At 40.2% G+C, this 12138-nt stretch overlaps 2 protein-coding genes and 1 non-coding gene across 3 annotated transcripts; 1 reads left to right on the top strand and 2 right to left on the bottom strand.

Moving 5' to 3' along the window:
* Positions 1-98: 98 nt before the first annotated feature.
* rpl24 (ribosomal protein L24) lies at positions 99-5219 on the bottom strand. The gene is made up of 6 exons (XM_077579348.1): positions 5060-5219; positions 4859-4934; positions 4484-4594; positions 1747-1883; positions 862-925; positions 99-230 (listed from the first exon to the last, which is right to left on the bottom strand). Exons 1-6 carry the CDS (start codon positions 5062-5064, stop codon positions 150-152), a joined length of 474 nt encoding a protein of 157 aa, XP_077435474.1. The 5' UTR covers positions 5065-5219; the 3' UTR covers positions 99-149.
* On the bottom strand, positions 2223-2404 carry LOC144061040 (small nucleolar RNA SNORA23). The gene has a single exon (XR_013296068.1). It is a non-coding gene; the product is annotated as a small nucleolar RNA SNORA23 (small nucleolar RNA).
* On the top strand, positions 5176-11325 carry cep97 (centrosomal protein 97). Its single transcript, XM_077579341.1, has 11 exons — positions 5176-5660; positions 6065-6207; positions 6292-6450; positions 6557-6658; positions 7892-8005; positions 8083-8249; positions 8415-8579; positions 8682-8863; positions 9320-9836; positions 10125-10200; positions 10749-11325. The coding sequence occupies exons 1-11, from the start codon at positions 5627-5629 to the stop codon at positions 11136-11138; spliced, it is 2049 nt and encodes a 682-aa protein (XP_077435467.1). The 5' UTR covers positions 5176-5626; the 3' UTR covers positions 11139-11325.
* The last annotated feature ends 813 nt before the right edge of the window (positions 11326-12138 follow it).

Below are 12138 nucleotides of genomic sequence, written 5' to 3'. Positions count from 1 at the left end.
TTATTCAAATATATATACAGCCTGGAAGAAATGCTATACAAAGCTCATAATAGTGTACAATACATTGGATTGCCACATTTCAAATAAAAACGCACAGATGATGGTTACCCACAAAATTTTATTCACAACCAAAAACAAGGAGCCAGGGTTTAGCGTTTTCCACCAACACGGGGCGCGTTCACCTTCATGGGCTTGGCGATCTTAGGCTTCTGTGCAGACTTACCTGAAGCCTAGAGGACATGAGCATTGAAACACTTTTAGACTTGAAACCAGGGAGACATAGTGACAGAAAAAAAGTGAAGAAAACACACAAATTATATTGAATCAACATTTACATAAAACGTGCTTAGCCGCAAGAGTTTCTCAACAATATGCCAATATTGACACGGATGTAATTTTTCGTAACGTGACGTTACGAGACTTGATGGGGTTTTGAGGCTTGTGTCGAGTAACGGAGAGGGCAAACCTCACTGGGGAGGGAAAACACTGCATCCCAAATTATTTTGTGACCATGTGAAAGGGTGAGGGGGGGGGGAGTACACACACAGACTAAATTATATGCCTATATACTTACTGCCGACAACATTTATGGTAAAACTTCAATACTTTTGTCAAAACAGTTGTAAAAATCATCTATGCATCACACATTGTTATGTGGTTAAGATACAGCTGCCATTATACACATGACCAGCAGGTGGTTTTGTGGGCAAATGAAGCCTTGAGGTTTCATCTCGCCATCACTACTCTTAACATTACGTGCATTGTAAATCCTCTATAATAATAATAATAACTTTGATTTGTAATGCCCTTTTTATATCTCAAGAGAAATCTCAAAGTGCTAGATGTCAATACGGGTCTCACCTTTGCAGTGGGGGCAGCGGGCTTCTTGGCTGCCTGCTTTGCCTTCTTGGCCTCCTTGGCAGCCCTGATGAAGAGAGAGCAAGAGAGAAAACATAAATCCATGCTAGCGCTCGGGCTGGCAACAATACTCTGTCGTAGGGCTGAATAATTATGGAAAAAATCATCACAATCACGATGAAGAAAATGATTCAGTCATTCGCTGCCTTGCATCTTTGCACACATTTAAGCCATGAATAGCATCTCCCTCATCTCTATCGTTTTCGTTTTTATCTTCTTTTGTTATGTTTCCACAAGTCTTGCGACTTATTGGGCTAACCGAGCACATCTGGTATCATAATCGAAATCACAGTTAAATTTCAATTAATTGCCCAGCTCTACTCTGTTGGTATTCATTAACTAGACCGTGGCATAAAATTGTCGCAAGCCATCATTAGAAACAGCAGTCAAGTGTTCTGTTCGCATTTGCCAGTTTTTATGCCAGGAAGCACCATGCGTTTAATCGCCCGTGTTTTCTTTAGGTTGACTTCATCCTTCTTGTCTGCACATTGATTTCAAATCTTAGGGCGGTAAGTCTTTGTGCCGCTTTTGTGTCTTTATTTTTGCCTCAATTCCTCAGCAGTATCAGTTATCAAAGGTGTTATCACCATAAATTAAATGACAAAATCATTCATTGTTGTAAATTAGATATTTTCTGTCCTCAGAGTACTTGCTTCATGTTCACTTATTAGAAAATCTGATTTTTTTTAATTTTCTTTTTTGGGGACAACTACTTGAGATGGTCGAAGGATGTACATTATCAGCTGTTAACAGACCGATGTAATTGTCTAAAAAATAAACTTTTAATCTCCATTTAATAACCGTACAACTGTTTCAGTGTGCTCTTACCTGATGGCTTGCTCTCTCTGGGCCTTGCGGACCTCAGGCTTCTGGTTCCTTTTGGCCATGATCTCAGCCAGGGAGGCACCAGTGATGGCCCTCTGGAACTTGACGGCACGACGGGTACGCTTCTTGCTCACCTCTTCCTGTTTGGACACAAAACAATTAGCAGCAGCCCCCAGTCGCAAAAAAAAATGTACAGCCAAATTATACTCAAAACATCCAATATTTGCTAGTAAAGTGAATCCTCATATACAGTGTGAGGGCTGATTCCAATAGGAGGGGGAAAAAACTAAGTTCATTTTCACAAATAAGTATTTATTAAATTCTTCTCATTTCATGTGTAATTTAATTAGCTTTTCTTATTAATAAATTTTTGGGGGATAAAATAAAAAACGTGACTTTATAATATATATATTGTTTTGCGATATCTTCCACCCCTACCTGAAATAGACCAAATGTTCAAACAATTCGTAAGCATAAAGGCATGTCGGAGAGTTTGGAGGCCGACCATTGGTAACGCGTCACAAATGACAACAAAGGCCAGTACTATGATCTCCATGTGTTCTATGGCTGTGGGGTGTGGAGTGAGCGCTGATGCAAGGCCTGCAAAACACAGTCCAGCAACAGCACATGACATGGAGGGAGACCATGCACACCGTCCCCCCGCGGCCAAACTGCTCACACTTTCCTGTGCAAGGGCAGTGATGTAGGGCTAAAATAATCACAATTATTCAAAAAGATTTTTTTGTTGTTGTTCAAAACAACAAAATGTTTAAACATTTGAAAATATTAAGACAAATTAAATTATTTGAAACACTATAATTATGCAAGTTTCTTTTGGACCAAACAGAATTGATAATAATATATATTTTTTATGTCAGCAAAAATTTTAAGTTGGGGTGCAGCGTTTGCAGTACGGCTTGTGGGGTGCAAACAAGTTTTGACAAGTGGGGTTTGGTGAAAGAAATCCTGTGGGTATGCCTCAAAACAACTCAAAAGTAATATTATTAGGGCTGCAGCTATCGAGTATTTTGGTATTCGGATATCCTACTGAAAATTCTAATCTGGTATTTGGCTAGAAATAAAAATATACCTATAGGCCTATATACGTTTTTGGTTAAAAAATAATTAGAAATATAGAAGACAATTTTTTTTAAATAATTAACAACTAACTGTTTTTCATTTTTAGATAATCAACTTTTTTTTTTTTTTTTTTTACTTAAACTGTGCTTATCAGCAAACTATTTTCTCTAAAACAGTCAGATTTTAGACAAAGCTGTCCCCATAGATTTTAGTCAATGAATCTAAAGTGACGTCAAACCACAATAGGGATTTTGTTGGCTAAATAAATAGCACATTTGAGCCTGGTTTGTTAATAAGTGATCAGTAGGAACAGCAAACTAGTCAGGCTGTCAGCATCAAAGTGTGCACAGTTCATCAATCCATTTTCTGAACCGCTAATCCTCACGAGGGTCGCGGGGGCGCTGGAGCCTACCCCAGCTGTCTACAGGCTGTAGTAGTTACGCCTTTGAAAAGTAATCAGGCGGCTGGAGCACTTTACTGCTGCTAGCTAGCGCGGCTAGCTTTGCCGCTTGGTGCTGGTGGCTTGGTGTTAGCTAAGAGTCGCCGCTAAACGCTGGCAACAGGCGCCGTACAATACAATGTCATCATAATTATGTTTTAGCGCTCTTACTTGAACGTGGGGACACAGGACTTTGTCTTACTGACGTCCTTGGCAACAGTTTGGGGCATTTCTATTGCCATTGTTCACAAACTCTGAATAGACAACCACGTCTTCACCCCTTATACCGAGACGACTCGCTTCCGGAAACAACTTCAAAATAAAGGTGCTACAATGCTTTGATCTACATATACTACTTGGCAATGTAAGGTTTATTTTGAAATTGGGGTTTTCTCAGCATTAGCCCCGCGTTCTGTCATGCATACTGCCATTAGCTTGACTACGACTATCTCAGCGGGTATCCAAGACAGAAATGATGAGGACTCGTGGCAGCCCTAGTATTAATAATTGTTTTTGTGCCATTATGCCCATTTTGAAATCGTGGAGGGTAATAATCGAACGCGTAATTGGATTTTGATTAATTTCAAAGCCCTACAGTGAAGTTTTGCTGATTTGCTCATTTTGATGTAGAACATAAGTAACACATTTGCTGAATTAGTGCTCGCGTACATCTGCCTTTTTTTTTTTTTTTGCTCTTTTGGTTAACACCTGTCAAAGGAGGAGAAGGAACCTGGGTTAGACACCAGCTGATTGCTGGCCCGCTTGGCAAAAAACTGCAACAACAAATGTGCTAGGGTTTCCTCCCACATTCTAAAAAACTGTCATGGTAGATTAATTGAGCACTCAAAATTATCCATAGGTGTGAGTGTGAGTTGTTCGTCCATATGCACCCTGCGATTAGTTGGCGACCAGTTCAGGGCATACCGTCTGCCCCAAGACCGCCCTAGTGTCCTCTGTGACCGTTGTGAGGGTAAGCAGAATGGGCAATGGATAAGTGGCACTGTAGTATTTTTAATATTCCTGTCCTGTAGCACATCGCAGAAACCGCTATGGCTCCAAGAAGACCACGCTCAATGAATGTTAACCAAGGAGCAATTACGCACACCATTAGCCTCAGTGAGCCGGATCTGGCTTTGAGACTTTTAATTTGACTATTTTGTATACACTTTCAAAGTGTCACTGGCAAAACATAACTGTCAAGGTTACCGATTTATTACTTACAGATTGTCCCTTCTTGTGCTTGCGTCTGTACAGCACTGTCCAGTTGATCTGTCGAGGATTCCTCTTGGCCAAAAATGCAGACTCGCATTTGGCGTTCAAGAACTGGAACACCTATTAAATAAAATTCATTAGACGCTGGAGCACTTGGCGTTCATTTACTACGCGTGCTCATCTTGCTACAGGCGGCTAGCATACATACTCATAGCGTTTAGCGTCAACCGGTTAGACCTATTCCAGTCGGCTGTCTGTATTTTAAGCTACTTATGCCTTTAGTATTATATCAAACATGCATTTAGGTGAACCTTAAGCCACACCATGAACACTAAAAGTGACAAAACAAGTAGGAGTGACAACGAGGAAAGTGCTAACGGTTACCTTCCCGTCTATCCTGGCGTATCGGCGGCCATGGCCGGGGTATATTTTGTACCCACTGAAACTGCACAACTCGACCCTGAAAACGACAAATTCAGGGCATCACTGAAAGAAAATGTGTTTTTTATTCTATTAAATGACACGACAGAATAATATCATCTTTTAAATGTCGAGATGGCGTGTGATTCTAGTCGGTAAACTCACTTCATTACGGCTACGAGAAGGCTCAATACCGGAAAGAAAGACGGCGGAAACGGAAGTTGAATAAGGAGGCGATAAATTTGTAAAATAATCCACTGGTTGTTGTTTTTTTAATCAGTTGACGGTATATAACATGTGTGACTGAAATACACTCAACGTTTAATTTTATTTATTGGAAAAAAACAAAAATAATCCTACACGAGAAACGTCAGTTAGCAGTTTGACGTCCTCGCAAGTGTCATGAAATTTTGGTTAATTGATGTATAAGAGAAAAAAGCTTGCGATTAATATCATTACTAGACATTTTGACATGTTAACACATTTATCGCCATTGCAACATTGCGTGGAGTTGCGACGTTGAGCGCGCCTGCCGCGAACAACAAGCAGGAAGTGTAGTCTTTTACGACATACTGGACCAGCCGTTACACTGAGGAGCGCAGTAACTGTGAAAAACATTTCCCAGAATGCTACACCTTTGTACACCGTTTGAACTTCATGCTAGCGACGGATGCGTCTTGTAACCCAGGCTAACGCTAACCAGCTATTTTTCTATGAGTGTGCAGCGACAGAATGGGGGTATCAGATTTACAGTTTGATACAAATGGTAAGTCTGCTATTTATGTTTTAATATAAGCGTTTTTGTTTCATGGTTAGTCTCAACGAATATTAAGCTCCACCACCGTTAGCTAAGGTGTGTTGTTTTCTCTGTGAGTGGAGTGTCACTTGCCAGTATCTGCTTATACTGTATTGCCAAATAATGATGAATTTAATCAGCACTTTGTATTCAAGCGCACATGGATTTGCAATATATATATATTTAATGTGTAGTCGTGTCTCAATGGTCAGATCTTTTGAACACTTTAATTTAAACAACACATTTTTAGTCCACTTTATTTAGCTAGTAAATAACGTTAACGACCATGTCCTGTCGTTTACTTCATGAAATTGATAATGATGTTTAATCATTGTTCATCGTTTTATTCTGTCTCCCTGTATTTTCCCCAAAAGGGCCTGTGGTAGATCTTTCAGCTCGGGGTATGCGGAAGCTTGACCCCAGTTTCCTCTGCTCCGAGGACACACACACGCTTATCCTAGACCAAAATGATATAATGAAACTGGACTATCTTGAAAGGAACCCTGGCCTTCAGCAGGTGCGTTACTCACCCCACCCGTGAAACAAATGCAGTACTATATTCCTCTTGGTACATGCATTTCTTTGGTCTTTTCTTATTCAGCTGTCTGTAGCCAGCAATCGCCTTGTCAGAATGATGGGTGTGTCTCAGCTCAAAGAGTTGCAAGTCCTTAATCTTCCCAATAACAGTATTGGCTACATTGAGGGATTGCGGGACCTACCTAACCTCAAATGGCTGAACCTGTCAGGAAACGCAATTAAGGTAAAGTGCTTCTGATTTTTCCTGACTGTTGTGTACAAAAATACAATAGATTAAACCACTACTCACTCTCTCAAATGTTTATTTAATTGTGATTGTTTTTGTACAGGTTATTGAGCAGCTGAACAACTGCATTTCCCTTCAACACTTGGATCTTTCAGATAATAGCATATCTAACATTGGGGATCTGAGTAAACTTGTGGCACTAAAGGTGTGTATGGCATTCTTAAAGGAAACATTATGCTTTTTTTGGTACATGTATGGGTCGTTCTCAGAAAACATGGTCCAGGAGTACGATATGTGAGCCCAAAACTAGTGTTGTTCCGATACCGGTATCGGGAGAGGCCCCGATATGGCATTAAAACAGTGGTATCGGCATTGATGAGTAACAAGTAACATGCTAATGCCATTATTTCCAATGCTAATATAGGACTTTGAATGCAGCATGTTGTGTCTTGCTTGTGCACGACATTCACTGATGTGTGACATGTTCACTGCATGCCAAGACAAGATATCCTATTGGCCCCTTGGATGTTCTGAACCAATGACAGGGCAGCTTTTTCATGTTGAGAAAAAACAAAATAAACCTAGCGTGCCCCAGGAGAGAATTTTTTTTTTTCAAACAACGTAGTATCAGTATTCGTATGGTATCAGCATTGGCCGATACTGCAAAACTGCGGATCGGAATCAGTATCGGTGGCCAAAAACAGTATCGGAACAACACTACCAAAAACCAGTTAAAAAAGAAAAGAAAAACAATGATAAATGCTTTAAATCAAACCTTCCTGCAGTGTTTTTATTTGTTTATATAATATTGCGATTTTGATTTCATGTGATTATTTTTTTCAAGATCTTTTTATAATGTATTTGTCATCAAATGACTAATTAATCTTTATTGCACTACAAAATATTGATGTACTGCATTATATATTTTAGTGCACTAAGATAAAGGAAAATAAAGCATTAATTAATATGAAAGACAGTTTCTGTACTACAATTACAGGTGTAAACTTATAAAATTATTTGGTGTGCAGCCATGTCATTGTCCACAAACAAATGTCTGCCAAACAAGTGTGACGTAAACATATAGGTATATATTGTAAATCAGTAATATATCATGAACTAAAGTGCGGATTTTAGCAATAATACAAGCAAATTTGTCCTTTACCACTTCTACATATCCAGCATGATAGGTATTTTATTTTGAAATGGCTTGGTCAGAACCAATAAAAAACTCAAAACGGGTCACAATACCGCCTAAGGGTTTTAAATACTGAACTTACCTAGATGGCCTGTGAGTAAATAATCATGCTCAAAAATCATAATTATATAACCTTGAAATAATTTTCCATGCTATGTTCTCTTTAATAAAGCTTCAGTGCAATTTAACAAATTAGGTTTGAATTATAGAAGGCTTGAGATCATTGTTGGTTCAATTTTGCAGACACTTCTTCTGCATGGAAACAGTGTAACAACACTCCGCACTGTGCCCGCCAACCTCCCCGTCCATTTGTCCATCCTGTCGTTAGCATCCAATGAGATAACAGATCTCACCGAAGTAAGTACTCCTTCATTGCTTCAGAAGCATCCAGAGATTTAATGTACACTTTTATAGATCCTCACTTTTATCCAAAGGTGGCACACCTGGCCTCCCTCCACAAGCTGGAGCAGTTGTCCATTATGAACAACCCTTGTGTGATGCCAACCCCGTCATTGCCGCGATTCGACTACCGGCCGTATGTGATGAACTGGTGTCAGAGCCTCAAAGTTTTGGATGGCTTTGTGGTGTCCCAAAAAGAAGGGTAAGTACATTTTGGCTTTGTTGCTATCCACTTTCAAAGGTAGGGAGAATACACGCATCACGTTTTTCTTCAAATAAACTTTTTGTTGGCTAATATTAGGCCAGAATGTCACAATTTGATAAATGTTTTTGGTAAACCTTTTCTATGTTCTGTAACCAATTCCAGACTGAAAGCGGAGTGGCTCTATAGCCAGGGAAAAGGTCACTTTTATCGACCAGGCCAGCATGTAGAACTTGTTCAGTACCTTTCCACCGTTTGCCTCCGGACCACTTCATCGCCCTTGGTGATGGCGGAAGATGCCAAATTGGAGAAGATCCTGAATAAGCAAAGGTAGAAACCTGAGCTTGTGCTGTGCGTTGTTCTATGTGGGAAATTGAGCACTCGGCAGCAAAAATCAGGAATTTGATACGACTCATGACTTCCTTTCACAAGGTTTCACCAAATGCAGTTATTAGAAGAGACCCGCGGGGAATGTCCAAGCCCTCCTCGGCCCACTCAACTAGCTGTGGAAACGACGGACACTTTGCGTACGTCGCCACAAGGGAACACTGTCGAGGCGATGAAAATAACACCACCACCACCACCAGCTGCTGTCCTGTCAGACCGGGAACAAGGCAAGAAGAGGCTATTTTGTCTCTCATATGAGCATAGTTAGCATTGATGTTCTGTATTTCTTTATACAGTTTATTGACAGGCAGGTGTCCCATTGGAGATAAGACGTTTATCAGGAGGAAAGCTTTTATTTTTTCCACTTAAAGTACTGCATTCATTTCCAAGTGATTATCCTCCTTCGAGTCACAGCTGAGCTGGAGCCTATCCCAGCTAACTAACTAAGCTAACGAGAGGCGGGGTAAAGGACAATGTGAAAATGCATGTGATTAATCCACTCATTCACTTTACTGTAAAATAAAAAAAATAAAAAAATACTTTAACATTAACAGTAGTAATTTTTAAGTTAACCCCAAAAATTCTTGAATAAGCAGGGATGCATCGCCCAAAACTATTTTCCACAAAAAATGAAGGTAAATCAAATGTCAACTCGTCTGTGTACTTTGGGTCTTTCCACACAGGGCGAGCAGTGCAGTTTAATACATGGATGAGCTATGACCCGTCCAGCACTTCGCTTCCATGTATAAGCAGCCCACAGCTGGGAGAGGAGAACCTCCATTTGGAAGATGTGCAGACCGACGAAGACAAGCTGAACAGCAGCATGCTCGCTTCTGAGTCCACTTTCATGCCTGTCACGCCTCACCTCGAGCCACGGCCGCCACACTCGGACAGCGAGGACGAGACGGAGACATTTGAAGCCGACTCACTGGCACCGAGGCGTACGGCGTCCCCCCGGTGCGCCCCCCCGCCGGGGGACGAAGACACAGTCGCGCCACATTTGGAAGCCCCAGAAGAAGAAACGTTTTTACATTTTGTCAACAAGTCAGAGCAAGCGATAAGAGCAGCTGTAAAGATCCAGTCATGGTGGAGGGGTTGGTACACGCGGTGTTGTCACCCCAAGGCCAGAGAGGTGCGCAGTGAGATCCGCCTGCGCAGGATGCAAGATCACATCGTATCGTTGTCCTTAAAATTCAACAGGTACACTCAATAGATACCTTTTTGTTGGCCTTATTTAGCTATGTACAGTAACTCTATTATATGTATGTATGTGTATATGTATGTGTATGTGTATATATATATATATATGTGTGTATATATATATGTATGTATATATATGTGTGTATATATATATGTGTATGTGTGTGTATATATATATATGTGTGTATATATATATATATATATACATATATGTGTGTTTGTGTGTGTATATATATATGTATATATGACATTTAGATATGAAGACTGAAAATATTCATTTATTTGCAGGGTGCAGAAGCAGTGTGAGGAGGAGAGGTTACAAAGGACGGTTCAAGAGGAAGCGGTCAGGTTTCTATGGAAACAGGTAGGCTGATCTTTTGTATAGCTTTGAGCTGAGCTTTTGAATACGTCTTTGAGTTGTGAGGTACAGTATGTTTCTGAATCGAGAGTTCTTTACTCTAAGTTGTTTCCTGTCATCAGGCTTTTCCATTTAACCAAGCCGGAAGGAAGTGCTTCATATTGTTTTGCCGAATGCGGAAGCTCGTTGTGCATAATATACAAGAATGGTTGGAGCATTTAAGTCTGATCAATATCTCCAACAAATCAGAAGTCAGGAAGGGGGTAAAATACTCTTTCTTGGCACTGCACATCTTCATTTAGCACCCCTTCTTGTCACACAGAACAAAAAGATGGCACCAGTAACAGAATATTCTAATCAGTCCTATTTACGATCAATGAAGATTTCAACTGACAGTCGAGAAGGTGAAAAGAAAACAGATAGTAGAAACCAAAATTGGACACAGTCAGAATTGTTTCTACATAACGAGTTCCATGTCCAAAATTTCAAATTATTTTTCATGCTGGCCTGACTTCAAAGCTACATGACTGACATTTGTTTTTGCATCAACCCAGCTCCAGTCCATGCAGCAGTGGAAGCAGTCTGTCGAGGAGCAGCTGGCCGGCCTCACTCGTGTCTCCACTTCTCCCGGACCATGTCCGGCGGTCCTTCCCGTAGATAGCTGCACTGCAAACCAAGTGGCCACGGACGTCTCCTTCCCGGACTCAGGCTTCCAAATGACAACCAGCGAGGAGCAGGCCTTGCTGGAGGACAGTTTCCTGAGCAGTGGGTCTGTGACGACTGTGCGAGCGCCCGACAGAGGCGTGGACAGCACAGACTGCAGCCTCCTGGAGCAGTACGCCACATCCTTGCAGCAGAGGGAGGAAGAAGAAGCTGAGCAGGCGGTAACATCGCGACTATCCTCATCCATGCAAACCGAAGATGACCAGGCAGATGTCCACTGAATGAAATTGCATCATAAGAAATTTGCTCATGGACGCTTGACTGAAGACTGCACTTATATTTATTGTCTATCACCCACGAGTGAGCGTTTATTTGCTGAACAAAAATCTAAGGACTCTGGAATGTAAACTTGTTCTTGCTGATATGCGTACAATGTAATTACACTGCAATAAAAAGCATATCACTGCACACTTGTTCACTGGATGTTTGTCATTTTGAGAAAATAAACCTACACAATGCATGCACATCCAAACTACAAATAGTTGAACATTGGTTTACTTCCACCAAAGTCTGAAGTCAAATTTATCACTACAAAAATAAGTTGTTTTTTATTTTGGTGAAGTTTGTCATAACCTTTGATTTTATATTTCTCCTTTTAATACATATCCATATTTTTCTTTTTCTTCCAAGTCTGTTATTTTAATCGTTTTCATGCAACAAAAAACGACCTTGTTTTGAAAGTATCCAGTAAAAAGTACACATACTGTTAAAATGTAACAGATAAAAGTAGTCTAAGATATAAATACTCTGGAAAGTACAAAGTAATGGAAAAAAAGCTAATCAAGTATCATCTCTAAATTTAAAAACCAAAAACTTAAAATTGATCTTGATACACAACATGGGAAGTTGGTACCGTGATTATAAAATCGGTATGCTGCAATAATATAGAGGGAAACAGTATCCCATTGGTTCTGAGACTGTACGACTTTTGGAGTGACCTAAATAATTGTATCAATTCCAAATTTAAACCCTCTATGAAACATTTTATATGTGAAACATAGAGGTTAGATAAGGAGATAATACCGTCCTTCTCTTTATGTGGGCACGGTTCCATACACATTCACTACACTACATTCACTATGTAAATTTGGCAAGCCAACGCCCACATCTTGATGTTTACTGTACAGTAATTGTTAATACTTTTAATTCTTCTTTGACCCAAGGCCATCCGAACCAGATAGGATAAGAATCTGTAATTATTACTGCAATATCTATCCAGGA

Source organism: Vanacampus margaritifer, chromosome 11 (genome assembly GCF_051991255.1).
Source record: "Vanacampus margaritifer isolate UIUO_Vmar chromosome 11, RoL_Vmar_1.0, whole genome shotgun sequence".
Taxonomy (NCBI): domain Eukaryota; kingdom Metazoa; phylum Chordata; class Actinopteri; order Syngnathiformes; family Syngnathidae; genus Vanacampus; species Vanacampus margaritifer.
Note: the sequence above shows the minus strand (reverse complement) of the source record. Positions and strands in the feature narration are given on the sequence as shown.